The 27,549-nt window shown below is 54.2% G+C and overlaps 1 protein-coding gene across 2 annotated transcripts in view; it reads left to right on the forward strand.

The window, feature by feature from the left end:
* Positions 1-27,549, forward strand: part of PAX5 (paired box 5) — a 182,335-nt gene that overhangs the window by 88,969 nt on the left and 65,817 nt on the right. For both annotated transcript variants that reach the window (XM_055141679.1, XM_055141687.1), the window contains one exon: positions 14,505-14,634. In XM_055141679.1, coding sequence (XP_054997654.1) covers positions 14,505-14,634 — 130 coding nt within the window. The remainder of the gene's footprint in view (positions 1-14,504; positions 14,635-27,549) is intronic.

Consider the following 27,549-nt stretch of genomic DNA (forward strand, 5'->3'; position numbering starts at 1 on the left):
ATTTGGGGGACATAGAAGGCGTCCCCTATGTTTGACGGGATCTTGGGATCACCCATAGGTCACACTGAGCCATCTAGTCCACACGCCTTCCCCAAATGAGTGAACTTAGAACCTTCAGTGTTCATTAAAAAATAAAATTATTTGCATGTGTATGGGGGAGGGAGGGGGAGGCCCTAAACTGGACTCTGCTCTCTCCCCAAGATGAATTTCTCCAGGCTGACATCTTCTGGCGAACTGTGCAGAAGCTGCCCTGACGGGGGAGGTTGGCCCCGGGACAGAAAGGCTCCGCCAGGCACATAGGATGCTGCTCCGAGTCGGGGTTAAAAATGGAACAAAATAATCAGCTTAATGTGGAGGGAAGGAGATCTGGTACACGGCTCGAATCCGCTCCCTCCTCCGGGCTGGCCGGTGTAGCGGCTTTGTAATGAAAATGTTCTTCCCATAAAATTGAAGGGAGAACGGCCCCGCTGCCCTCGTGACTGCATGTGGCACGGGCTTCTGGAAAGCTGGGGATATTAATTAGCACCGCTTTGGCTGAAACGCTCCCAACCATGTCGGATGCTGCGATTTCTTCTCTTTGTGAGCTTGACACGGGGCCCCAAGTCTGCCTGGGCTTTCCCAGCTTACCGTGGACACTGGACTTCTTGGGGAGCAGGGGAAGTGGGATTAAACGTTTCTCTTCGCCTGGAAATAAAAATGAGTGATTTCAGGGTGTTCCTGGCGGCTGGGGAGCCAGAGTGAGCTTGGCTGGTGGAGACGGTGGGATGGGGAGCGGGGACCCCTCTCCGCCTTTGGCTTGGAAGCTTCTGTCTGTGCGAAGACTGTTTGTAGCTGGCATTTGGATGTTATTGGTACTGTGATTTGTGGGAGAGAGAAGGAAATGAAGCCTGTGAGCTACATGTAGTGTCTCAATGAGGGAGAGAGAAAGAGAGAGAGAGAGAGAGAGAGAGAGAGAGAGAGAGAGAGAGATTGTTCAAAATCAAACTCAAGGGGCTGGAGCGATAGTACAGCAAGTACGGTGTTTGCCTTGCATGCAGCTGACCTAGGTTCAATTCCCAGCATTCCATATGGTCCTCTGAGCACCGCCAGGAGTAATTCCTGAGTGCAGAGCCAGGAGTAACCACTGTGCATCGCCGGGTGTAACCCAAAGATTGCAAAAAAAAGAAAAGAACAACAAAAAAAGTCAAGCCTGGTCTTCATGAGTGTTCGCTTACGTGCCCAATCTGTTTGAGTAAACTGTGGGTATCAGCACAGGGAATGATGGCTGTGTGCTGTGCCCCGCCCCTGGGTATGAAATTCAGGGTTCACAATATGGACAGTAGCTACTGCAAGCAGACGTCTTTCCAATAGTTAAAATCAGCTGCTCTGAAAAGAAGGTCTTTACACACAAACACTGTTGTCACACATTCATTTCTTCTTTCTTGTTGACATGAGCAAAAAATGTGGGCTTATTTGAAATAGCTTGAACCTAAGCCTTGCAGCTCCTTCTTTAAGTTTCTGATCTTTCACAAAAGCCAAACCACAGTCGCCTTGAGTCAAGAACAGAGCGCGCAGGAACCAGCAGTGATGGTTCCTGGGCAGGACACACGTGTTTCTGTTTATTTCTGTCATTGCCCGTGAATGCTGAGACTAATTGCTGATGTTGACATGTGTCTCAGCGTGCTGTCCTCCAAGTAGAGGGGGAGCAGCAAGCACAAAGGCTGCAGCATCCTGGGTGAAGCCCATCTAGTAGCTCCTGCCAGGAGCTGGCGGGGTGGTGGGGTCAGGAGCAGATGCGAGGTCATGAGTTTAGCTGGAGGTGCCTTGGCCCCAGTGCCACCACGTGAGTGGCAGTTGAGAATCCTGATGAAGGACACACTTTGTCTCAGGCTGTGCCCAGGGCTGACTCTTCCACCCCGCAGTTTCTGATGGGCACTAGGATGGCGGGAATAGTGTGGCGGAGAATAGTGGAGAGGGAAGTTTGAGGTCTTGGGCTTCAGCCACTGGGGGATGACCTATAACCCTTTTTTGCTCTTCTGCCTCATTTTCATCATCCAAAAGGGGGTGTTAGTACTAATTGCCACCGGGTCCATTAGGACTGTACTGTAGTACTGTCGTCCCGTCTCTCATCGATTTGCTCGAGCGGGCACCAGCAACGTCCCCACTGTGAGACTTGTTATTACTGTTTTTGGCATATTGAATACATCACGGGTAGCTTGCCAGGCTCTGAGGTGCAGGTGGGATACTCTAGGTAGCTTGCTTGGCCCTCTGAGAGGGATGGAGGAATCGAACCTGGGTCGGCCACGTGCAAGGCAAACGGCCTGCCCGCTGTGCTATTGCTCTAGCCCCACACTAGGATTAAACTGATGTTTTTACACCCAGAGCTGTAGTTGGGGTGTGGTAAGCCTCCAGAGAAGATGAGTTACTCTGTCACTCTGTGTGTCTTGTGGGTGAAGTGAGAGCGGCTGGTCTTCTGAGATACCATCCAATGTGAGGAACCAGCTGTGGGCCGCCAGCCACTCTGTTTAACCCCAGCGTACCTTGGTGACAAAGGATTTGCCCTCCCTCACTCACCCAAGGCTGACTGGGTGGCCTTTGCCTGTTAGATAGTTCTCTCTGGGACCAGAGGGATGGCACTGCAAGTAGGGTACTTGCTTTGCACGCAGCCAGTCCTGGCTCAGTCTTGGTATTCCATGTGATCCCTGAGCTCTGCCAGGAGAAATCCCTGAGCACTGAGCCAGGAGGAAGCCCAGAGTACCACAAGGTGTGGGTCATTCCTTCCCTCCCCCAAAAGAAAGTTCTCGGACCAGAGCGATAGTACGGTGGGTAGGGTGTTTGCATGCACCACATCTGGGTTCAACTCTGGCCAGCACCAGGAGTGATTTTTGAGTGCAGAGCCAGACCCCTGAGCATCACTTGCTATGGCCCCCAAATAAAAACATCAAAAAAGAGAAAATCCTCTCTGATGGGGAACAGAAAATGCAAAGAAGTCATTTTTAGCTTGAGGAGAGTTTGTGTGTGTGTGTGTGTGTGTGTGTGTGTGTGTGTGAGAGAGAGAGAGAGAGAGAGAGAGAGAGAATGTCTATATGACTGTGTGTAAGAATGTATGTGAGTATGTGAATGTGTGAGTGTATGAGTGTGTGTCTGTATGTGTGTGTGTGTGAGTGTATGTGTGTGTCAGTGTGAGTGTGATTATGTGATTATCTATGATTTCCATGCTGTCACACAGGAGGTCATGGACTCTGGGTTCTGTCTTTGTTCTCTGGAAGTGGAACATGGCCTTCCCAGCCTTGTCTTGTCTTGGGCTGATCCCAGCAGGGTGTCCATGGAGACCCTTCTCTTCCTGCTCATCTTGTACATTTCTCCCTTTCCGGGATCCCCTGATCCTGCTCTTTTCCCTGCTCTCAGCAGGGCTCCAGAGAGATTCTGTTTGGGCCTATGAGTATGGCCCACCTAGCATCAAGTGGTGATGCTTGTTGTGGGATCCTCCCACCTCCAAAGGAGAGCTGACAGGGTCCCAAACCCTGAAGCAGAGTAGCATGTGACAGACATCCTAAATGAACTCTGAATACACGGGACGTTCCAAGGATAGAATTTGTTTCAAGCAAGGAGTTGTAAGGGAGACACACCAAGGAGAGGCTGCGTGAGCTGAGCTGATGGGACGGGTTTAGACTAGAGTACGGATGGGAGCACTGAGTGGGCAAAGCCACTGAGGGGAGGTAGCTGGCCAAGCTGCAGTGTGTGTGTGTGTGTGTGTGTGTGTGTGTGTGCGCGCATTGAATGCATGTGTGTTTGTGTGCATGTGAATATGCGTGAGTGCATGTGTGAGTGTGCATGCATGTAAGTGCATGTGTGTTTGTGTGTGCATGTGAGTGCATGTGTGCATATGGGTGTATATGTGTGTGTGTGTGTGTGTGTGTGTGTGTGTGAGAGCATGTTTGCACGCAGGCATAGGTGCAGTTAGAATAAAGGACAGAGTAGTTTTGGATGTAAGGTAGATCTGGTTGAGCCTATCATGTTCGTGTTCATTCCTTAGAAGCAGTCAGGGCTCGGGAGTCTTTCTGGACACCGAGCACCCTGGCTTGTGAAGAAAGCCCTGCTTGGAGACCGTGAACACTCAGAAAGCCCTACCACGGTCACTCTCCATTTCTGATGACTCCCCGTGTTGGCCGTGAGAACAGTGTGAGTCAGCCGGCAGGAGACCCCGAGAAGCAGAAGTGAGAAGAGGAGAGTGTTGAGATGAGTTCCCACACGGGGTCCTGGCGGGGGCGGGGAGGCCAGTGACTGGAATCAGAACCCTCAGTTGCATGGCCAAGAGCCATGTGGAGGGGTCCACGGGGACAGACCCCACGCTTTCTTATAACCAGAACCAGGGGGCCCGGGAATAACAGCAGGAGGAAGTAAGTGCCTCATTCCAAGGACCAGCCTCTGTGACCCTGAGCCACGCTGAGCCCCACGGTCTGGAGCACTGAGAGTCTCTACGTGCCGTGGGTGTGGGGACGCAGGGTCTTCCCGATTAGTCATTGCTAGGAGTTTCTTCCTGGCAGACACAGTCATCTATGGCTCGGCCCCCCCCTTGGGGCACCCCCGGCTCTGCCACACCACCTGGGTGAGTGTCAGGGGCACGCTGGAGAGCCAGCTGGGCCTCGGGAAGCCGGGAACCTGTCACGCTTTGCAGATCTCTTCTTAGAAACCCCCTTGCCAGTCACTTCTGCCCTCGGTGCGGGCAGGTCCGAGGCGCCGAGTGAAGAATGAGGGCGCCCCACTCTGGCCGCTGGTGCATTCTGAAGCGTGAAGTCCCCCTTGAGACCCCTTCTCCTCTTAGAAGCCCTGGGAAGCTCCTCTGTTGGCAGAACCGGGCCCTGGACCCGCCTCAGGGCAGTTGGTTTCAACAGCATTTAAGGTCCATCTGTTCTAAACCGGGATCTGGGCCAGGGGCTGTTGTCACCAGACACAACTCCATCTTCATGAAAGTTGTCACTGGGGAATGAGAATGCTACACAAGTGAGCAATACGGAGGGTGCTAAGAGCACGTCTGTGTTCTAAGAACATAGAGGAGGGGAAATTAGGGAGGGCTTTCTGGAAGAGGGAGGCCATCTAGACTCCTTGGCAATTAGCAAAAAAAAATTCAGTCACCCCCCCCATTAAAAGGAACAGTAGCACTTTGTAGGCTATGGAATAACTTGTAGGAATTACTTGTCCTCATGCCCTTCGGCAAACCCTTTTCCCTCCCAGTTTGATTAATTTCTCTTATTTTGATTTAATGAGGATGGAATGCTAAGCATTTTTTTAAGAGTCTTTTTATGGGTTTGAGGATGTGGCTTAGTGGCAGAGCATTTGTCTTGCGTGTATGCAGCCCTGGTCTCCATCCCTGACACCGCCCAAACAATCAAACCAACGAACCGACATCAGGAAGAGAAAAACAGGAAAAAAAAGAGAAAAACTCTTGATTTTTAGAAGAGTGCAGCTTCACACAGAGAGGGGCCCCACGCCATTCCCCAGGCTTCTGCTGGGATACCATCTTGCAGGTCACCTGGGCTGCTGACATCCATCGATTGAAGATCCAGAGAAGGTCCAGAATCACAAGAATTTCTTTGCTGCCTTCTTCCACATAATCAGTGTTGATCGTTTGGTCCAGGAGGAGGCTGCCTCTGTGACTTGTCCTCTGACACCCACTTTGTATCTTGAGCGAGGCCGGTGAGCCACAGGGCCAGTGTCTACACTGTATGGTCTTGGCTGTGTCACTCTCGAAACCTGTTCTCCAGGCCCCACTATTCCCGCTGAGTCCAGGGACCAGTGGAGAATGGGCACCACCTTTTCCAGACCTGGGGAGTGGGGGAGTGGGGGAGGTCTCGGTCACATGAGTAAGCCGTCAGGGTGAGAGGGACCCGGCCTGTGTGGGGCAGCAGCCCCGGTAAGCACCTGGAGCCAGAATGGGCCCTGCTGGTTCTGGGACCTGCTGGTTCTGGTGCATCTCTGCTGCGGGACAGGTGGGGCTGTTGAGAAGGGGGGAGAAGCCCCTAGTCACGGTGTGCAAGGGAGAGCCAGGCCTCCAGGCTCTAAGGCAGAAGCCCCCTCTGACATCCGTGCTGTAGCTGGAGTTTTGTGTTCAGCTTTCAAATATGTGATGGGAGCTGGAGAGAGAGAGAGAGAGAGAGAGAGAGACAGAGACAGAGACAGAGACAGAGACAGAGACAGAGAAACAGAGAGAGAGAGACAGAGAGACAGAGAGACAGACAGAGAGACAGAGAGAGACAGACAGACAGATAGAGACAGACAGAGACAGAGAGAAAGGAAGGGAGGAAGAGAGAGAGGGAAGGAGAGAGGGATGTAGGAGGAGAGGAGAGGAGATATGGTGTTGGCGTTGCACACAGCCAACTCGTTTGATCTCTGGTACCGCATATGGTCCTCCAGCACTGCCAGGAGTGATGCCTGAGCACACAGCCAGGAATAAGTCCTGAGTACCACCGGGTGTGGCCTCAAAACCAATAGTAGTAGTAGTAGTAGTAGTAGTAATAATAATAATAATAATAATAAACATGGAAAGCTGGGACTATGGCTGAAGTGTAGAGCAGAAGCTTAGTATGTGTGAGGCCCTGAGTTTTGGTCTTTCATTGCATATCCCCCTTTGCCCCTAGCACTACTGGAAGTGGCCCAAGTGGCCCCCATGGGCACTGGTGGGAGTGACCCCCAAATCAGAAATGAATCAGTGTCTCCCTTGCAGATGGCGTGATGGGCAGGAAAGTGTATGGAGTGGGGCTTGTCCCCATAGTGCAGCTTCAGGCAGTTCCAATGCCCCAAAGATCCCTCAGGGGGCTTTGCCACCTGGCTCTGAGCCCCCCAGCTCCCACCACCCCTGCTTGGCTCTCTGTGTCTGTGGCTTGGCCTGCTCTGGCCCTTCCAGTCACAGCCCCTGTGGCTCCCCTGCAGTGCAGCCGAGGCAGAACTCTGTTCCTTCACGCTCTTGGGTGGGATCCCTGAGACGCATAGAGCAGGTCCTGCTGGTCGTACCCACGTAGAAGCACGCCCCTGCGCCTCGCACCCCCTTTCACACATTTTCCAATGCCTCTGTAAAAGATGAAGCCTTTAAAAAGCCTAAATATCATCTCATCACCATCTCTAAAAAGTTAGCAAACTCTGGGGCCAGAGAGTGCAGGGGTAAGGGGCATGCCCGGCATGTGGCCTGGTTCGAATCCCCAGCACCACAAAGGGTCCTGTGAGAACCTCCAGGAGTGCTCTCTGAGCACAGATCCAGGAGTAAGTCCAGAGAACAGCCGAGTATGGGCTTCCTCCCATCAAAAACAAAATAAATTCAGTGAACTCTTTGCTATTAGGTATGTGCCCAGTGTTTACCTGAGGACACAGTGCTTCTTGGGGACCATGTGGTGCTGGGGACAGAACCGAAGTCCGGCACATGTACCCTACCTTTTACTGTCTTCCTGACCTCTTGTCGACGCGCTCACACACACACACACACACACACACACACACACACACACACACACACACACACACACACACCTCTTTTTCTTGTTTGGGATCCGGCAGTTGGACCGGGAGTGAATTCTCTCCCATGGGACCACTTGTGGTTGATGCGGAGAGCATGAGAGGGGCCCCCAAATCCTCATTCAGATGGGGGGAAGCCGAGTCAGTGGCAGGTAGGCCCACCTGCAGGACCTCTTTCCCAGCTCCCCTTCTGCCTCCCCTCCACCCTCCACTGTTTTGGCATCCAGAAACCCCCTCTGCCTCTTTACTCTCAGTCCACTGGACCAGGCCCTGGGGGATGTGCCCACCTCTGGGGCAGGAATAGCTGACTGGGCTCTGGCCCAGCTCGAGGCATCCCTGAGCCTAGCAGGGAGCCTGGTGGAGTCCGGCTGGGGATGGGAACCCTCCTGGCCCTCAGCGGCGGCCGGATGCCCCGCCTCCTCCCCTGGACCCCTTCTCACGTGTCTGTTTCTTCTCTCCTGCATGCCATGGCAGTGGTGCCCCGTGCTGATGAGACAATACTTGGTGCAGCCCCAGGCAGTCCTTTTCCAGGTAAATTCCTAGGGACCCCAATGATGCCCAGCACCCACTCTCCAGGGCACACGTTCCCTGATTTCTGGGGCGCTGTCCCCGTTCTCGAAGTGGCCCCCGTGGGCAGGCAGCTAGGGCTGAGATGTGGATGACTGAGGGACTGAGGCTCAGAGCTGGAGTGTGGTGTCGGAGATCGGGGTGCATGCCCTGGCTGGCCCGGACTTGGAGGCCTTCCAGGAGCGCATGGTGGCTGTGGAGGAGAGAGGAAGTGTCCTCCTGAGGACTGCATGGGAGTGGACAGTGTGAGTAGCTGGCCTCGTTGCGTCTCTCTTCCTGCATCTTAGTCAGAAAGGTTAGATTGCTGAGGTGGGGGCAGCTAATGAGAAGAAGCAGATGCGCAAAGCAAGAGTCAGAGCTCAGGGGCTAGAGAAATAGTACAGTGGGGAGGGCGTTGCCCAGGTTCAATTCCCAGCATCCCATATGGTCCCCTGAGCACCGCCAGGAGTAATTCCTGAGTGCAGAGCCAGGAGTAACCCCTGTGCATGGCCAGGTGTGACCTAAAAAGCAAAAACAAAAAAGAATCAGAGCTCAGAGCCAGAAGGTGAGACCTGTGACTGAGGGTGGCCGGGGTGGGGAGGGCAGCAGGGGACGATGTTCCCACGCATGGATGTAAGGGCAACTCTGTCGAGGATCGTCTCTGCGCCCCTCTTCAGCCCTTTACTTCCTAGTTCCTGTGAGAAATGGTGCTCGATTGCTGCCGTGACCAGGGAAGGAGGCACAGGCAACCTCCCTCTCTTCTCTTTGACTTTCTTATTCTCTCCTTCGCCTGTGCCTCCTTCTTCTTTCTATCTTCCTGGTCTCCACTTTTCCCCTTTCACAAAGAATTGGAGGTGGCCTGCCACAGAAAAAGTTGCATGTCTCCAAGTTAGTTACCTTCGGACTGAAAAAGAAGTTCTGAAACTAGCACTGTAGCACTGTCCTCCCATTGTTCATCAATTTGCTCGAGCGAGCACCTGTAACGTCTCCATTGTGAGACTTGTTACTGGTTTTGGCATATTGAATACGCCACGGGTACCTTGCCAGGTTCTGCTGTGTGAGCGGGATACTCTTGGTAGCTTGCTGGGGTCTCCGAGAGGGATGGAGGAATCGAACCTGGGTTGGTCGTGTGCAAGAAATGCCCTACCTGCTGTGCTGTCGCTCTAGTCCAGTTCCGAAACTATGGAGAGAAAAAGGGAAGATGTTGGGCAGCCAAGGGGCTGAGTTTGAAGGTGCTTCCCTATAACGGAGGCAAAAAGGGACAGGGCAGTGGTTTCCAGTGCCCTCGCCCGTTAGCTAGAGGCAGACTAACCATGCCTCTTGAGAAGGGAGGTCTTATTCCTGCCACTGAATTGTATGAGGAATTGATAAGGAGTTTGAAGATGCTGGTGGAGTGACTTGTACTCTGTTCTCTGCATGGTACCCAATAAGTGTACATGTCTATTTCGTCACAGAGATGGGTGCTTCTCTGGGGACACAAGGACCTGGCGTGTGTACCCAATGCGGGGAATATCCCCAAGGCCTGACCTGGTGGTCTGGGAGTAAGGAGGCAGAGGGATCTGGATGCTGAGAAAGTAGGGGAAGTGGGGAACAGAGTCCTGCAGGTGGGCCTCCTGCCACTGACCTCTGCTTCTCCCCACCTGAATGAGGAGTGGGGGGGCCCCTTCTCAAGCCCTTTGCAACCTCACTCAAGAGGTTGAGCTGGAATGTCAGTAGAGGGAGATCTTCAAACGTTCCCAGTGAGTTTGTGAATGGTGTGCTAGTGCCATACCATTGGGAATTCATTCAGCAAGTGCTTAGGAGGCTCCAAGGATGTTGCATGTTCCAAGGCGACCTGGAGGAAGATGGATGGAAGCTGCTATCCATGGCGAGCAGCACAATAACAGTACAGACCCAGTCATGAACAACTTTGGAACTGGGTATCTCACTGTGACTCAATAAAAAGAGGGAGAGAATGAGAGAGAGAGAGAGAGTGAGAGATAGAGAGATACAATAACATGACTCTGCCAAATGCCAAGTATGGAAAGATAAACAAGGGATCCATGTTTTTTGGTAGGAATGTGGGATTCAGGAATGGCTTTTGCAAGGAGGCAATATCTGAGGTGGTCTTGTGGTGGCGTAGAGCTTCCCTAAGGGATGGAGTGAGAAGGCTCCCTTAGGGACGGGCGGATGTGGAATGACTAGGCAGCAGCTGGTGTGGCTAGGTTCTGGGGAACCTGGGGGCGGGGGGTGCGGGGGTGGGGATTGAGGAAAGTGCAGCTGCCTTCAGAAACCACAGGCACAGAGAGTGATGCAGACTTGGGGGGTGATCACAGCCCCAGACGGAATGGCAGCACCTGTCCTTCGGGAACAGAGTGCGGGAGAATCCCAGAGACGGTGTGTTTCGGGTGGTGGGGGCGGCGAGCACGGGTCAGCAAGTCCCAGCACTTTACCTTCCCTCCTGCCAGCCAGCGTGGGTCGGGGCCTTTTGGAACCTCTCACCGTGTGCATGAATAACACAAACAGGTTTGTGTGTCTGGAAAAGATGATCCAGACCCAACCGCTGAAGCGTCCAGACAAATGGAGACTGAGCTCTCAGACGAAATCAAAACGGAATAGCTGGGGATGTGGCTCTGTGGTAGATCTCCCCCCTCCCGTGCGAGTCCCTGGGTTTGAATCCTGGCACTGCAAAAAGATAAAAATTACAGTAAAATAAAATCCAGCAACATGAAGGTCTGTCCATGCGAACACTAGAGGAGGCAAGAGACAGTTTTCAGAAATCCAGCTGGACTCTGCTTTGCCTTTTTGGGGGTTGAGGGTCTGGGGGTAGGGGGATTGTTGGGCCACACTCAGGTGCTCCGAGGATACTCCTGGCTCTGTGTTCACCAGCCCCTGGCGGTACTTGGGAGAATGTAAGTCATTTGAAGAATTAAACTGGGGCCCGCCCCACACAAGGCAAGCACTTTAACCTCTGTAATGCTCTGGCCCCTTTTTTTTGGAGGGAGGTAAAGGCTGTTCCTGTGAATGCTGCTGCCCAGCCTGGAACTTGGGAAGGGGTGATCCTGGCAGAGAAGGGGCCAGGGGTTGGTCAGCAGTGCCAGCTCCTTCCTAAGATGTTGCCTGATCCCACTCATGGGGGTTTATCCAAGCCTGTGTCTGCCAGATGCCGGCTGGCTCCCTTCCCACCTTCACTTCTTTGCCTTCTTACCTTGACTTGTGTGTGCTTGCTCCTGGATTATTCCTGACCTCTGACCTGGGAGCCTCCCTGCAGCTTTCCTTGCCTCGAGAGTCAGGGATGGCCCAGGTGTGGTAAATGCAGCCTGCTCTGGGCATATGTCCCTGCCCTGTGGGCATGGATCTGTGCTCTTGTCCTCTTTGGTGGGACTTCTGGGACCCTGTGTCTCTTTCCTGGGCTCAGGCTGGTCAGCCCCTGATCTTGTGCACAGGAGGCTGATGAACACTGACCATACAAGGCTTGGGACAGGACTGGCTCCAAAGTCTCTGAGGTTCCAGGGCTGGAAGATGCCCATTGGGCCGAGGTCCTCTGGGGTGCTCCCACCTTCCGTCATTGCCCACAGCTGTCCACGGAGGTGCTGCCCTGGGGAGCTTGGCTTCCACGCCCCTCTGAGCAGAGGAGGCCAGGCCAGGTCCATTCACTGGAAGATGAAGTTTTAGCTCAGAGATGCCCCAACTTCTTTGACCTACCACCTACCTCCTTTTCAGGAAAAATAAAATCACTCACCGCCCCGCTTGGAAATTTATCTGAGCAAACATAACATATATGCCCAATTGTACCCCAGGTGACTGCTACCCACTTTGAGTCATTCCAGAGCCCTGCAGAGGATACTGTCAACTTTGGGAAATGCTGGTTTAGACAGTGACCTTTGCCCCCTGACCCATAAACCTGCAGCTTTGCTAGTATGACCCCCAGCAGGAAGTAAATGTCTTCCTCTCCACTGGGCACATGCATGTCCACTGACCCTTGAAACCCAGATTCACCAAACACAACTTCCTCTGTCTGGGAAGTTCTTGTTCTACATGCGACTTTCACAGAAGAAATCATGGTGCTGGCACATTGGTCTCACCCTTGCTGGGGGGCCAGGCACACGGTGGTAAACATCACCGTGCTTGTGTGTACTTTGGAGGTAGGTGGGCCTGGGTTTCAGTTTGGGCTCCGGCATTGAGGAGCTGTGTGGCTGCGTGTCCAGAAGCAGGCTCCTTCCCTTCTAGAATAGACATCTCCATTTATTTTCCCTCTCTCTCCGTCTCTTTTTTTCTTTTGGCTATTTGGGTCACACCTGGCGATGCTCAGAGGTTACTCCTCACTCTGCACTCAGGAATGACTCCTGGCGGTGCACAGGGGACCATATGAGATGCTGGGGGTTGCATCATGGTTAGCTGCGTGCAAGGCAAATACCCCACCTGCTGTATTATCGCTCTGGCCCTGACAGCTCCATTTCTTCAGGTGTAAAAGGGGAACAGCATTCATTGCATGGGATAATGCAGAAGTGGACGTTTGATAGGGCTTTGATGGTTGTGGCTCTTATCTATCACCTTGGAACTTTTGGAGGGATCGGCAGTGCAAAGGCATGACTTCTACCTCTGGAAGGTGGTGGTTAGGAAGGACTTCCTGGAGTTGCTGTCATTGGGGCAGTGTGACTGGGACCCACCGCTGTTCTCATGTGCCTGGGTATTCACTGTGAGGCCCCTCATTTCCTTCCCTAGGAAGGGCAGACTCATTTCTAAGGATGTGGGGCTGTACCCAGAGCTGACCTCGCTTGATGCCGGTCTCTAATGCACGTGGCATTGATTTTCGTATCTGGTGTAGAGATCCAATTTTTTCCCGCCTGCTTCCTGAATGGATAGCGGGCGGTTGCCTGGGTTACCTGTTGACTAGAGCCCATCACTCCCTGCTGATTTGTGCCTTGCCCTTTCTTATACATTGAGGCTCCTCAGATGCAGGGGCCCGTGCACTCACTTCATTTCCTGGGTCTATTTATCTGGGCCGGTGGTGGACGCCCTCTGTCCTCTCGATGGCCGCTCCCTCGCGGTTCCTGACACTGCAGACGTGTTCCTGCTTCCTCCTCCCTTTCACAGCAGCTTCTGCTGGAGATGATCAAAGAACCCCGAGCATGGGACAAGAAGTGCTCAGCGGAGATCCATCTCGGGGCCCCCCCTGAACCCTCTGGTTGTTGGTGTGGTGTTTGCTGGGAAGGACTCGCTCATCTATCTGCGGAGAAAGCTCCTGAGACATGCCCTCTGTCCACTGCTGGCCGCTGTCTATGGCCTCCTCTGACTCCCGGGCTTCCGCCCCCTGCATAGCTCTGTCCTTATCCTATCCAAGGGTCCCGCAACTCATTCCGGAGACTTGCTGGCTGCTTTCTCCCGGTGTGTCCAGGACCTGGGCAATGTGGGGGTCCTGCGGGACATTTGCCCACACCAGGGTTTGACGCGTGCAACCCATTTCTTGGGCTTGAGAAATTGCAAATATTTACTTGACCTGGAGCCCAAGTTGGAGGAGAACCCGCTCTCGGTCTCATGGCTCTGTCCTCCAGTGGGAGCACTGTGTCTTTGTGTCCGCCTCAGCAGTGGTTCTCCCCGCAGTGGGGATACCTGGGAAAGGCCTCAGAGCGGGCTCCGGTCTCTCGACGTGACTCCTGTGGCACACGGTGGATGGTTTGTGTGGATGAGATAAATCTGATGTGGACCCACATGGTCTCCAGCGCACGCATGGGGATGCACTTGCGGAGTTCAATGGCGCTTGCCACACCGTGCCGATGGCTGGGGTTTGGAGTGGGGATTTTCGGGGAGCTGTCCTGGAGCAGGGGGCTCTGCTCAGTTCGCCCTGGGCAAACGCCGCCTCCCCGTGGACCCGGCTCTGCTCATCTGTGAAATGAAGGTTTGGATTGGACGGCATCCCAGAGTCCGTTAAAGCTTGTTTCTACGACTCTCCCCCCGGGCTTTGAGAGTGTGAAAGTCAGAAATCTCTCTTCCGGTGTGGTTTTTAGGGTCGCACTGCGCAGCGTGTGGGGGCTACTCCCAGTTCTGGTGCCTGGGGGGTCACTCCTGGGGGTGCTCAGGGGACCCTGTGGCACCTCTAGTTTGCAAAGCCTGCACTCAGCCCTTTGAGCTGTCTCTCAGGCCAGACACCTTGGTTCTTGGCTACCAAACTCTTATTTCATCCTTGACAAGGGCTTTTGCTGTCTCCTTCTGAGTGTCAAGGAGAAGGGCTGGGTAATGGTGATGGGCGGGGTGGGGGGGGCACGGGACGGCCAAGAAGAAGAGAGGTGTGCATCTGCGTGAGGTCGCATCAAATCCTGCCCACCTGGGGAAGCTTGTGGGCCCTGTTCTGGTTCTGTCTAGGTGAACCTGCCCGTACACCGCCAGGGGTTTTTGCGCACCCTGCGGGTGGGCTGCTGGCATGGGCTCGCCTGGTTCAGTGGCTTTTCCTGGGGTGCGTCTGGACGCTGAGCTGATTCTATTTCCTCTCCTAGACCACAGAGTACTCAGCCATGGCCTCGCTGGCTGGAGGGCTGGACGACATGAAGGCCAACCTGACCAGCCCCACTCCCGCTGACATTGGGAGCACCGTACCCGGGCCACAGTCCTACCCCATTGTGACAGGTGAGGATGGGAGTTCGGGGCGGGGGGGAGTTGGGAAAGAGAGAGAGAGAGAGAGAGAGAGAGAGAGAGAGAGAGAGAGAGAGAGAGAGAGAGAGAGAGAGAGAGTGTATGGTGCAAGGGAGTATTCATGGTGCTTTGGGACTCGATGCTGTTTTGCCCAAGGTGCCAAGGTCTCAAAACAGGTCCCCGAGGCTGCAGGGACCAGGCGCTGTGACGCCGAGGCCTGGTTGTAATCATGCTGATGGAGCCATTGAGGGCGGATGTCGGACAGGCTTCAAGGCTGGCAGGGAAGTCTCAGGCCAGAGGCCCCTGCGGTGGGACTCAGTGTTTCAAGGTCCGAAGAGGGGCAGCCCTGCTGACATCCAGCCTTGGGCACCGGGGGGCCTTCAGCTGACCGTCACCGGCCTGGGGACCTGCAAGCAGAGGCTGCTTTGGGAAGGGCAGGCGGGTGGTTTGGGCTGGAAGGTGCCTGGTGCTTGCAAAGTTGCGGCCTTTCAGAGGCCCAGGGCTGACCTCGTTAGCGGTCGGTGCGAGGAGTAAGAGTTTGAGCCTGGGTCTGAGCTCGTTGGGGACTGACTGGGTCATGTCAGGTCCCTTTCAGAGCTTTCTGGGTTGTGCTTTCTCGTTCGTGCCATGGGACTAGTGAGGTTCCCTGTGCCCTGGAGGTGGCTGTGTGCAGGAACTGCAGAGAGCCGTGTCTGGGACACGGGGGTCTCCCACTCATGCCACACTGAGCTCTCAAATTCCTGATACCCACTGGGCGTGCTGCTGGGATTGGGGGATGGAGAGGGGCTGGGGGATATATAGATTCTTTACTCTGGCATGGGACTGATCAGAGAGATGTGTTCTGGGAGGTGGTTCCAGTTGGGGACGTGTTAGTGACAGGGGTACCCTGGGAGGGGTGGTGGTGGTGGCAGAGGGGAGTGGGTGAAAGCCCCCCTCCCCCCCCGCCAACCCCAGCGGTGGGGTCCAGATGCAGGAAATTTTACGAGGCTGGTAGGTAGGATGCAGTAGAGAGTAACAGACAGGGGGGTCTTGGAAAATAGAAATTCGTATAAATCTGCTTTTAAAATATCATAAGAGGACAGGAGTGATAGTACAGCAGGGAGGGTGCTTGCCTTACATGTGGTTGAGCTGGGTTGGATTCCCAGCATCCCATCTGGTTCCCCAAACAATGCCAGGAGTGATCCTTGAGTGCAGAGCCAGGTGTAAGGCCTAAGCACTGCTGTGTGTGGTCCAAAAGCCCCCCAACATCCCACCCCCCAAAAAATGTCTAAGAGAAAAGGACAAAGTTGTGGGGGAAAGTAAGGGAACACAGATGACAAAAGGTAATTTCCTTAATATAGAGAGGGGTTTTAGAAATAAATAAAGAGTGCATAGAAGAATGTAGGCAAAGAATAGATATGTAGGGAGATGATGTTCATCACAGGCAAAACACAGACTATCCAACAGCGTATTAAAAACTGCAAATTAAAGTAATCAGGAGACACTGAAAGAAAAGTAACTTACCAAATATTGAAATTTTTCTCAAGGTCCAATATTGAAGAAGGTCTGAGGAGCAGATCTATTTGGGTATACTGATAAAAGTGTGTGAATTGGCGCAGTTTTTTTCGGGAGGGTAATTTGGCAATATCTATTTTAAACGACATAATGGCTCTCTAAACCAGAAGTTTATATTCACTTTACCTCACAGGTGTATTCACCCGGACACACGGTGATACCTATACCCGGATAGTAATAACTATTTACCAGGGAAAATAAATGGCAATAGTGCAGTCTACCAGTAGGAGTTGGTAAATAAGCTATGGCTTTTCACGCCACAAAATACTGTGAAGCCATTTATAAGAATTAAGCGGTGTTAGCTGTGCTGAGGTGAATAAACATTCAAGGTTCGTTTTAAAGTAAATAAGTAATTTGAGAGTAATATGTTAAGTAAGGTCCACACATCAGTGTGAAAAAATACAGAGCCCCGGGCACAGACACACACACACACAGGTCAGCTGTTTGTATGAAAGGACTCTCCAGGAAGAGCCCTGTAACCTTTCCCTAATCAAGGTGCCGTGCCAGAATGGTGGGGTTCTCTGATCAGCCCCCCTTTGGGGAGAGCAAATATGTCTGGTGCCCCTTTACACTCCTGAAATTAAGTTCATTAAAAAAGGCAGCTTATCTTCACATCTGATTTCAAATCCAATCGAAATTACATCCCAACTGTGAGATTAAGGAGAATTGAATGCAAAATTCTTTATCATTTCAATGAAAATTCTTTATCATTGAATCCCACGCAGTGGATCCGTGGGTAGTCTGCAAGCCTCACGCCCTGGACAAGGCGGGGGGTGGGGAGGCCCTGCATAGAAGCACCACAGGCTTTACTGACCCCCTCCACCCCTCCCCAGGCCAATAGGTGAGAACTCCAGGCAAGGTTCCAAGTAAAACAAGAGTCGGAGCTGGGCTCCATTTACACGGTAGCTGCATTCCTCGAAAATTCAGTATCTATTAAGACCATGGAAATTGCCAGTTCACATTTACATGTAAATGAAGTTCAGTTCTAGACTCCAGTAATTATAAACAGATTTGTCACCTATGTGAATGTTTGGCAGGATGTGACAATAATGGGAGACGAAGGAAAATGTGCTGTTGTATAGGCTGTCCTGGTTACCGGCCAGTCACGCCCCCCCCGCCCCCCATCCCCCCATAGAAAACAAAACCCAAAACAAAAGACCCCTTACAGTTTCAACTGCACCCCTGCAGGGATGGAGGGGGCAGTTCTCAACAGAGCAGCGAGGTGGGTCCACGTGGCTGTTTACACGAGTAGTGTTTGTGCACGTGCCAGGGCGGTGGTGGAAGCTTCAGGGGATGAGCTGGAGTCTTTCAGTGTTTGCACCCCTAGACTCCTCACCCAGAGCAGAGTCCAGCGGGTGGGACTCTGTCGGGCCTGGCGGTCAGTGCCCCCTCCCGGTCTCCACGCTGGCCGCCCGCCCTGCCCTAGCCTGTCCCTCGGCTCTCCGGGCTTCCCTCGGGGAAGATCTCATGAGTGCATGAGCCAATGCAGCTCCCTCGTTTATATGCCACATTAGACACCGGGTTCAACACCCCCCGACCCCAGCCCACCCCCCCTTCCCACCGCTCCGCCAGTCCACCCTCCAGGGCCGCTCTTCAGAAACTCACTGTTTGCAAACCAGTGACCGGGGGCCGTGGGTTCCTACCTCGTCAGCACTTTGGGGCCCTGCTGGTTGGGACTAATGAGGTGCAGATGTGCTCTTGAACTGCGGGGCTGCTGCTGGGGCCGCCACACTGGCTCCCGCCAGAGAGGACAGTGGTGGTGGGGGCCGCCAGCAAAGGTGCCTACAGTCCTGCCCCCAGCGGTGCCCACCTGCCCCTTTGCCCGGGAGAACAAGGAATGGGGGTTGGGGCCGGGGGGTCTCCCCGCAGGCACCCTCCTGCAGGACAGTCTCTGCGTCAGCAGGCTGGAAGGGAGGGGGGAGGCTTCTGGGCCTGGTGTGGGAGGGGCCTCCTGGGCACGCTCCTGTCCAAGCCCCAGAGGCTGTGTATGCGGGGAGGACAGCCATGTCCTTGTCTGGTATCCCCGAGCAGGGATGTTTGGGGGCCCCTCACCCCAAATTTGGTGCTTGAGAGAAAGTCTGCCCTCCTCTGCCTTTTTCACCGGAGCCCCGGCTTTGAGCTGGAGGGGAGAGCGAGAGCTCAGGGGAGTGGATGCCAGAGGAAGAGGGTACAGTTGTGCTATGATACCCCGTGTCTTCAGCTGGCACAGAGGAAACGTCGTCCTCTTGCAGCTCTGTTTCTTGTCTCTGAGTCCAGGGGCCTGTGCGTGCCCCGCCTGCCGCCCCACCCGCTGTGTGGCAGAAACAGGACTGTGGGGAGAAAGCATTGGGAGTCGCCTGGGAGGTATAGGGGGTAACTGTCGGGGAAGGGGATGTGGGGGTTCCGGGTCCCAGGGGTGCTGCCTCCCAGTCTCTCGCAGGACTGACAACCCTAGCACAGGTGGGCAGAGTGAGGGGGGGCGGTTCAGCCGCTTCACAGCTGGGGGACAGGGCAGAGCGGGGAGCAGACCTGTGTGGAGCCAGGACTGGGGTCCCTAGTGCCCTGGGCCCTTCTCCTGCTGCGCTGTGCAGTTGGAGGGGCTGGAAGAAATCCCGGTTCCTGTGTCCAGAAGAAATCCTCTGAGCACAGCAGGAAGGCCAGAGGGCCTGGGACAGACACCCAGGCATCGCTCGGTTCTGACTGGTGACCTTGGCAAGTACTAGCCCTCGTGCCCCAGTTGCCCAAGGGTTTCCCGAGAGGTTTACAGCTGGGGGAGCCCATGCTGCACCTTGGCACGGCATGGCCTGTGGTCAGCACTCCACAACTGGTGGCTGTTGTTACGTGTCCGGGCTCTTGTACTTAAAAGTTCTGGCCAGGTGCCGGGCACTCTCCATTATGCTCACTGTTCTTTTATGGGGAGCACCTCCTTGGACTCGTGTTTTATGCCCCCTTTGGAGGCCCAGTCAGACCTGACTTCCCAGAGAAAGACGACATCGTGAAATATACAGACAAAAAGACGAGCCAGGCCAGCTAGATCCAGGCACCGGACAGGTTCTGTGAAGGGGCCGGAGCAAGAGTCCAGAGGAAGGACATTTGTCCTGCATGTGGCCAACCCGAGTTCAATCCCCAGCACCCTGAGCCAGGAGCCCCACCAGGAGGGATCCCTGAGCGTAGAGTCAGGAGTAAGCCCTAATCACCGCCAGATGTGGACCAATAGCACTGTCACTGTCACTGTCATCCCATTGTTCATCGATTTGCTTGAGCGGGCACCAGTAATGTCTCCATTGTGAGACTTGTTGTTACTGTTTTTGGCATATCGAATATGCCACGGGTAGATTGCCAGGCTCTGCCGTGCAGGCAGGATACTCTCGGTAGCTTGTTGGGCTCTCCGAGAGGGACAGAGCTCCGTGGACCAGTACCCAAAAGTAAATAAAAAAAGGTTTTGTGGAGAATGACAATGAAAGCCACCACACAGGGTGATCAAGTACACAGTCATGGGGCTTTCCTAGGGGCCTGCGGAAGATGCGGGTGTCAAGAGTTGTGTGTGGGGCTGGAGCCATAGCACAGCAGGTAGGGCATTTGCCTTGCATGCGACCAACGGGGGTTCGATCCCCAGCATTCCATGTGGTCCTCTGAGCACTGCCAGGAGTAATTCCTGAGTGCAGAGCCAGGAGTAACCCCTGTGCATCACTGGGTGTGACCCAAAAAGGAAAAAAAAAAGAGTTGTGTGTGCGTTGGGGGCAAAAGGCACCTATTATCCAGAGAGCAGCCACTTGCTAGACTGTCCCTTGGCATGACTGGAGGGACATTGCCTGCCCCCCCACCTTACTGACATACTAGGGAAGCCTATAGTTCACAGCCAGCAGGGAGCAAGCACAGTACCTTTATTGTGTGAGGAGGCAGGGCAGAGAGGAGGGCGGTGGGTTGGAAGCAGGTGGGGAGTGGGGATGGGGTGCTAGCGCTGGGGAACCTACCCAAAGAGGTGGCGTTTGGTCAGAGACCCCCCCACGTGGAGAAGCCCGGGTTGATTTCGAGGAAAGGCATCCCCTGTAGAAGAGGAGGCCTCAGGAAGCACCTTTCCAAAGGAAAGGAGGAAATGCCCTCAGGGTAGGGCCATCTCTTGGTTCTCTCATGCTGGTAGGGTTGCCCCGTCCCTGTTGCTGTACACTTTGAACCCAAGGACACTGGCACGGCCCACCGTGCCCCTTAACTGACATTTAGGTTTCTGGATATATAGCCTGAGGGTTCTTTGGTCTACATAATGTTTTAATAAATTAATTAATTAATTAATTAATTATTAGTGAATCACCTTGGGGGTACCGTTACAGACTTATGAACTATCGTGCTTGTGTTTCAGTCATACAGTGATCGAGTACCCATCCCTCCACCAGTGCCCATTTCCCACCACCCATGGTCACAGCATCCCTCCCACCACCCCCACCATGTTCCCCCCACCCCACCCGCCTCTATGGCAGGGCTACATAATGTTTTTAAACATTTTTTTTTCCTTTTTGGGTCACACCTGGCGATGCGCATGGGTTACTCCTGGCTCATGCACTCAGGAATTACCCCTGGCAGTGCTCAGGGGACCATATGGGATCCTGGGAATCGAACCCAGGTTGGCTGTGTGCAAGGCAAACGCTCTACCCCTATCACTCCAGCCCCTACATAACGTTTTTAATCTTAAAATGAAATTAAAAAAAATTTTAGGGGGAGTGGGTGGAGTTGGGCGGTGGAGTTGGGCCCACACAGTGGTGCTCAGGAGTTACTCCTGGCTCTGCGATCAGGGATTGGTGCTCTGGGGACCCTAAATGGTGCCAGGGATTGAGCCCGAGCCAGACACATGCCAGGCAAGCACCTAAACTCCTGTCCTGTCTCTCCGGCCTGAGACTTGACGTGGTAAGGATGAGAGGACACGCCACATGTCTCAGTCTTGGTGGGCAGTTGTCAGTGGACTCGAGAGCAGGGCCTTCAGCTTCCACCGGCGCAGAGCGGGGAGAGCAGGAAAGCGGGGCTGCCATGGTGTAGACGAGTGTGAAGACATTCTGGAAGGATCCTCAGGAACCTCAGGGCCTTGTGTGGAGGAAGTGTGGGAAGAAGAACATTTTTCTGAAGCTCATAGGCACGCAGCAGGTTTTGAACTCTGCCAGTAGTTCAGGAACGAAAGTGCATTCAAAACCCGGAGATGTCACCTTGGAGCAAGTAGCTTCTCAGGGGAAGTCGGAAGCCTGGTCTGCGGGGTCCTCTGTGCTGGTGGACACACGGGTAGACTGGCCGAGTGCATGACCCTCTTGGGGAGCTGCTTCTCTTCCGTTCCCCCCAAGGCTCCCTGGCCAGCTTCAGCCGCTGCCCGGGCCTGCTGGCCTCAGTGGACTTTTGGGTCCCTGATCCTGCTCCAGTCCCATCCTTTCAGTCTTCCCCTGCCCTTCAGTAGAAGCCTCTGCTAAGCCCAGTGGGTTGCCGCAGTCTATCCCACTGGCCCAGTCTGTGTGCAGGACTGGCTGACACTGGGCTGTCCCCAATGCCAGTATCTGCCTCCCAGTGGGGGTGCAAAGATCTCAAGTGTCCTCTGTGCAGTGACATCACATTCCCTCCAAACACACTCCAGGGAACCACAGCCCCGGGGGGGGGGGGGAGAAGAAACCCAGCATCCCAATGAATTTTTCCCAGGAACATCAGGATTCACATTCCACAACGGTTCAAGGTGCATCCATTGACAGCACCTGGTGTGGGGGGGGGGGGGCGGGGAGTGAGCAACGAGAAGTCTTTGGTGATGGTTGAACAGAGTCCAGGGAGAGATCCAGGTAGAAATCTTGCCTTCGGCAGTCTTGGTGTTTGCAAGGATGCTCAGAGGTTCAGAGAACTCAGGAACTCAGCATCCTGATCCCGTTAGGGCTGGCCTGGAATCCAAGCCTCCCTGTAATTAAAATGCACATCAAAAAGAGAATCGAATTTGCTCTCAGGGCAGTGCAATGCTCCCCGGAACTGTTGGTTGAATAAATGAATGAATATCTGTGCCAAGTGCAGTGTCAATTAAAAAAAATAATTTCAGCAGAAAGTGCTCCACTTGTTTCTGACCTTGTACTTCACGAGATAAAAATAAACAAAGCTGGCTGGCCACCCTGGTAATGCACTCATAGATTTTTACACTTGTGGGCAGCTCAGAAGCCGACCTTTCCAAATAGCCTTCGAGCAGGTCTCTGGGCCGCCCGCTTCCCGGCTCACCCTGCTGTGATCCATCTTCCTAAAATAGCGATTTCATTAGCTTGTTCTCTTGGTCTGAGATCTACACTGCCTTGCCGTTATCTGGAGGAGAAAACAATCCGAGCTCTAGTGCCTGACAATGTGCTGAATGCCGCCATTCACATTCACCTCTTCTTCCTATCATTCATTCACTCAGTCCATTCATTCATTCATTCATCCACACATCGCACCACTCATTTGTTAATCATTCACTCATCCTTCCATTCATTCATTTATTCGTTTACTCAGTCCGTCCTCCGTTCATTCATTCCTTTGTTTATCCACTTATCCTTCCATACACTCACTCATTTAGTTGTCCATTCTTTAATTCCTTCATCCTTTACTCCTTCATTCTTTCATTCCTTCACTCGTCTCTCCCTCAAAAGCCCAACTCCTGGGGCTGGAGCAATAGCATAGCGTGTAGGGCGTTTGCCTTGCACACGGCTGACCCGGGTTCGATTCCCAGCATCCCATATGGTCCCCCGAGCACCGCCAGGAGTAATTCCTGAGTGCATGAGCTGGGAGTAACCCCTGTGCATCGCCAGGTGTGACCCAAAAAGAGAAAAAAAAAAAAGCCCAACTCCTGGGACAGGGATTGGTTTAGTGGTAGAGCGCAGGCCTTTAGAATGTGAGATCCCGCTCCAACCTTCACAAAAAACAAATCAGAAAACCCAACAGCTGCCTCTTCCCTCAGATTAGACCTTGTCCTGGGCTGGGCCTTAAGAATTGTAGAGTCCGGAAGGTGGACGCAAAGGCGGAAACTCACCTCCTCTTGGAAGCCCTCCACTCACTCCCCATTCAGAGCGCTGTCCCCTCGTTCAGGCCCTGTACTGGCACTTCTCATTTCATTCTGCCCTGATTTATGGTTCTCTCTGTGTGAGCTTCTGAAGTTATTCGCGCCTCCCAGCCCCAGCCCAGTGTGAGATCTTGGCTCTCAGGAAGTGCTTGTTGGCTGGTGGATGGTTGAAGACAGGGGCTGACCACCACGATAGGTGGTTACTAGTCTCTGAGCCCCGCCCTGCCCCCAGCAGCCCTCCTCTGGGCTGATGGTCCAGGTGATGGTCCAGGTGTGTCCTCTCTCTCTCACATCTTGGAAGAACAGAGTGATAGTACAGCAGGGAGGGTGCTTGCTTTGCATGTGGCTGACCCAGGTTCAATCCCTCGCATCCCATAGGGCCCCTTGAGCACCGCCCAGAGTGATCCCTGAGTGCAAAATCAGGTGTAAGCCCTGAGCACTGCTGGGTGTGACCTCCAAACGAAAACCAACCCCCAAAGAAGGGACATTTGGCGGTAGGAGGTTATCACGATCACCATGTCCGTGCAAAAGCTCCTGATGCCCTTTCTCCAAGCCCTGGGAAAGAAGCCCCTCTCCCACTTACCTGCTCATGTTGACTCTTCCTACTGGGAGAATCCGCTTCCTCCCCCAGTACTGCTGTGCCTGTTTGGGAAGGCTGGACGGGGTGATTGGGGAAGCCTGACTCTGGGGACTGGCCTCTGGGGCGGGGGCTAGGGTGGAGGCTCTCTCCCAAGCTGACACCCTGATGATGCTCAGCAGGAGCGATGAGCAGGCCTTGTCTCCCACTCACCCGTTACCCTCGGCACTCTGCTCTGGGAGGGGGCAGCCCCACTGCCCCGCCCCCGGCACAGTCACCCAGGCTCAGAGGTGGAGCCAGGATTCCTGGCATGGTCAGATGGCAGAAGCCACTGCTGCTTGCCAGCTCGGGGTGTCAGTGGTGGCAGCAGGTGGGGGGAGCCCTCCAGGGCCCGAGCTGGGGGAGAACAGACCCCAGGCGCTGTGTGGGACAAGGTCTGGCTCTCTGGGGGGAAGAACTGGTGAAAGGCGCATGTGGGGCTGACTTAGTCCTGCACCCAGACACCCCAGCAGCCCAACTAGGCCTCTGCACACAGCAGCCTCCCCCCTGCCCCCCTGCCCGTTACTGGCGAAGGGTCAGTGGCAGGGATCTGTAAGGCTTCTTCTCGGGACATGGACACTGTGTGTCCTCTGGCAGGTTTGTACCTGGGCCCAGTTACCTGGAGGTGCCCTGACCCTCCTAGTCCTTCCCCAGCTGCTTGCTGTCCGTGTGGCTTCCCCACCCCTCAGGAACCTTCAACAACAGCCCTGAGACCCCAGCTCTCTTCGTTTCTTCTTTGGGAAAGAAAGCCAAAGAAAAATCATCCCCATATTGTTGTTGTATTATCATTATTTTGGCAAGGCTAGTGCCCTATTCCAGAGCTACATCCTTGGCTCTTCTTTTTGGGCCACACTCAGTGATGCTCAGGGGACCAGGTCTGGCTCTGTGCTCAGGAGTCACTCTCTACAGTGCTCAGGGAACCCTGCGGTGCCAGGGACTGAACTCAGGGCTCCCACATGCGAAGTTGTGATTCAGCTCTTTGCCTTCTCCTGGCTGCCCTTGCTTTACTAAAATAGATTTTTTTTTTGCCAATTTCCTGGCTAAGGGCTCAGCGAAGGATCAGGCACCCTGCACTCCAGTTCTTTTCAGCAACCAGCTGGTTAAAGTTCTCAGCTCTTCGATGCACACCCACGGCGCGTCATCCTGGGAACACACAACTCTCCATAGTATTGGAGTTGAAGTGCTTGTCTCACGTGCTGCCAACCCTGGTCCAATCCCCAGAAAAACATATGATCCCCCGAGCCTCACGGGAGTGATCCCTGAGCACAAAGCCAGGAGTAAGTCCTGAGCACTGCCAGATGTGGCCCCAAAACAAACGATTCTCCCCCGCCTAAAAACAAACAAAAAAACCCCAAGCCATTCGATTTTTTTTTCCTTTAATCATCTGTCAATCTGCCTGCCTGGCAGTGCAGGAAAGTGACCAAACGCTGGCCCAGTGGTGAGCTCAAGCTGGGGCCTGGGCAGGCAGCAGTTGGCAGGGACTCAGGGTGGCCGCAGGACTCTGGGGTGAGGGTTTGGCAGGGTGGGGGCCACCCGATGGGTCTCCTCCCTGGTCCCTCTTCCACTCTGTCAGGCAGCCGGACCTGGGGGAGGCGGGCATCCAGGTACCCAGCGGTGCCCTGGCGTTGTTGGTGCTAGACGGGGTGGATGCCCTGAAGGAAACCAGAATGAGTGTCTGCCATGCTTTGTGTCCCTCTGGGCAGATGTGACAAGGAGAACCTGTGACTTCACTCAGTGTCTTGCAATGTCCCTTGCACTAATGAGGCTGATGCAAGCGAACACGCGCATAGAACACGGCAGCCTGGGCCCCAGTGCAAAGCCGCCTGGCCTCCTCGGGGCCCCGGGCTCCCTTCCCACCGCCTTCCACGCCAGGCTCCTGGGGCTGGTCTGAGGGCCAGGACTGCCTGCAGCTGGCCCAGAAACTGCCCTGGGTTCTGTGGGCTGAACACCCCTCTGCGGGGACCGGCCCTGCCCATGACCCCTACCCCCACTCCAGGAATCCCTTCTTTGACCTTTGTAATTATTCCTGCTCAATCTTCCTCCCAGGCCTCTCCCTCCCGCCCCTGGTGAGGTGCCCCACTCCGGCGCTCTCTCCAGTGTATTAGGGATGTGAGTGAAATTGATGACTGGGATGTCTCGGGTCTTTATGATGATGAATGACTTTCACTGCCAAAGCTTTTATTGTCTGTGATTTGGGAAGAAGGGGGAACTGATATATCAAGGCTGCCTGTCACACCATTTAATACAGTTATAAATCCTGACGTCACTAACTGGTGGTCAGGAGCTGGAGGGTTCCGCCGGCCAACGCTCGGCCGGCCTTTATGGATTTTTCTCCCCTCTGGCCTTCGTTGGCTTGACTGTCATGATTGTGTTTCGGGGTGGGGAGTGGGGGGAGGATGGGAACAGCTGGAGGGTGACTTTAAAAACCAGGGGCAAGCTGGACCAGAGAGGAAAGCGGGAACCCCCTTCACTCTAGAGGAATGGGCAGGAGCAGGCCTTCGATTCCAGGTGGGGAAATGGTGCAGCTGTGCGGTCAGCAAAACTCTAGAAGTTGGCAGCTACTTTTTCTGCACACGCGATGCCATTGGTGGTTTGTCACGAGGTTCTGCCTGTTGTTCCTCAGCTTCTCCTTCCACTCTTGGGGCCACAGAGGTGGTAGGGAGGGAAGAGGTGAAAGAACTTGGCTAAGGTTTTTCCCCTTCCGGCACTGATGCAAGGAGCGGCACCAGTGGGTGAATCCACAGGGCAGCCTCATTAGAACGGTCCTGGATTCCAGTCCTACACCCATTGCCCTCCAGCTCCTGCTCTCATTTTTATTGTTTTTCCTTTCTGGGTCACACCTGGTGGTGCTCAGGGCTGACTCCTGGTTCTGTGCTCAGGAATCACTTCTGGCAGTGCTTGGGGGTGCTGGGGAGGGAGGGGGATTGAACCCGGGTCAGCTATGTGCAAGGCCAGCGCCCTCCCAGCTGTCCTGTGGCTCTGGCCCCCAGCTCCTGTTCTATAGAAAGTCCCCTGTTTGTGTCCCTCACCCTCCTCCCTGAGCTCGAGTCTGCCGCTCTCCTCGAAGAGTCATGCCAGCCATAAGAGATGGAGCACAGATGATGCATAGCAAACTTCCTGCCCTGTCAAACGTGCGTGGTAAATGCTCCCAAAGGTGGGATTACAGTGAGAATCATGGGGTCAATGTCATGTGAGCATTGAGGAGGGTCATCTGTTCCTTCCTTCCAATGAAAGCTTTCTGTAGGAGGTGGCACTTGAGCTGATAGAAAGAATAGGCATTAGCCAGGCTGGGAGGGTGGCAGAGGAAAGGCATTCAGGCAGAGGGACTCTCATGGGAAAGCAAAGCTTGCTTGTGCAAGTAGTGGGGCAGGGGAGGGCGGGGACGGGGTGACACAGCTGAAAGGGTGGCAGAGGGGCGCTTGGAGGGGACGGAGGGGCCATGTTGTCGAGGCTATCAGGGACCTGGGGTCACGGCCTCCTGGTGCTGGGGAGCCTTGAGGGGCTGCAATTTCTCTGACATCTTCCAAGAAATCTCTCTGGGGTCTTGATCAAAGGCTGGAATGCGGATGAGGCCCTGCAACACTTGTGAGAGTCCGAAGAGAAGGAATCAGGACCAGGGCATCATGCAGAAGGATGGGGAGGAAAATGGGGCGGCTACAGAGGGCAGTTGTCAAATGTCAGGGGTGAGGGAGGAGCAGAAATTACAGGACGGTGCCCTGGG

This window comes from Sorex araneus, chromosome 1 (assembly GCF_027595985.1).
Source record: "Sorex araneus isolate mSorAra2 chromosome 1, mSorAra2.pri, whole genome shotgun sequence".
Lineage (NCBI taxonomy): Eukaryota > Metazoa > Chordata > Mammalia > Eulipotyphla > Soricidae > Sorex > Sorex araneus.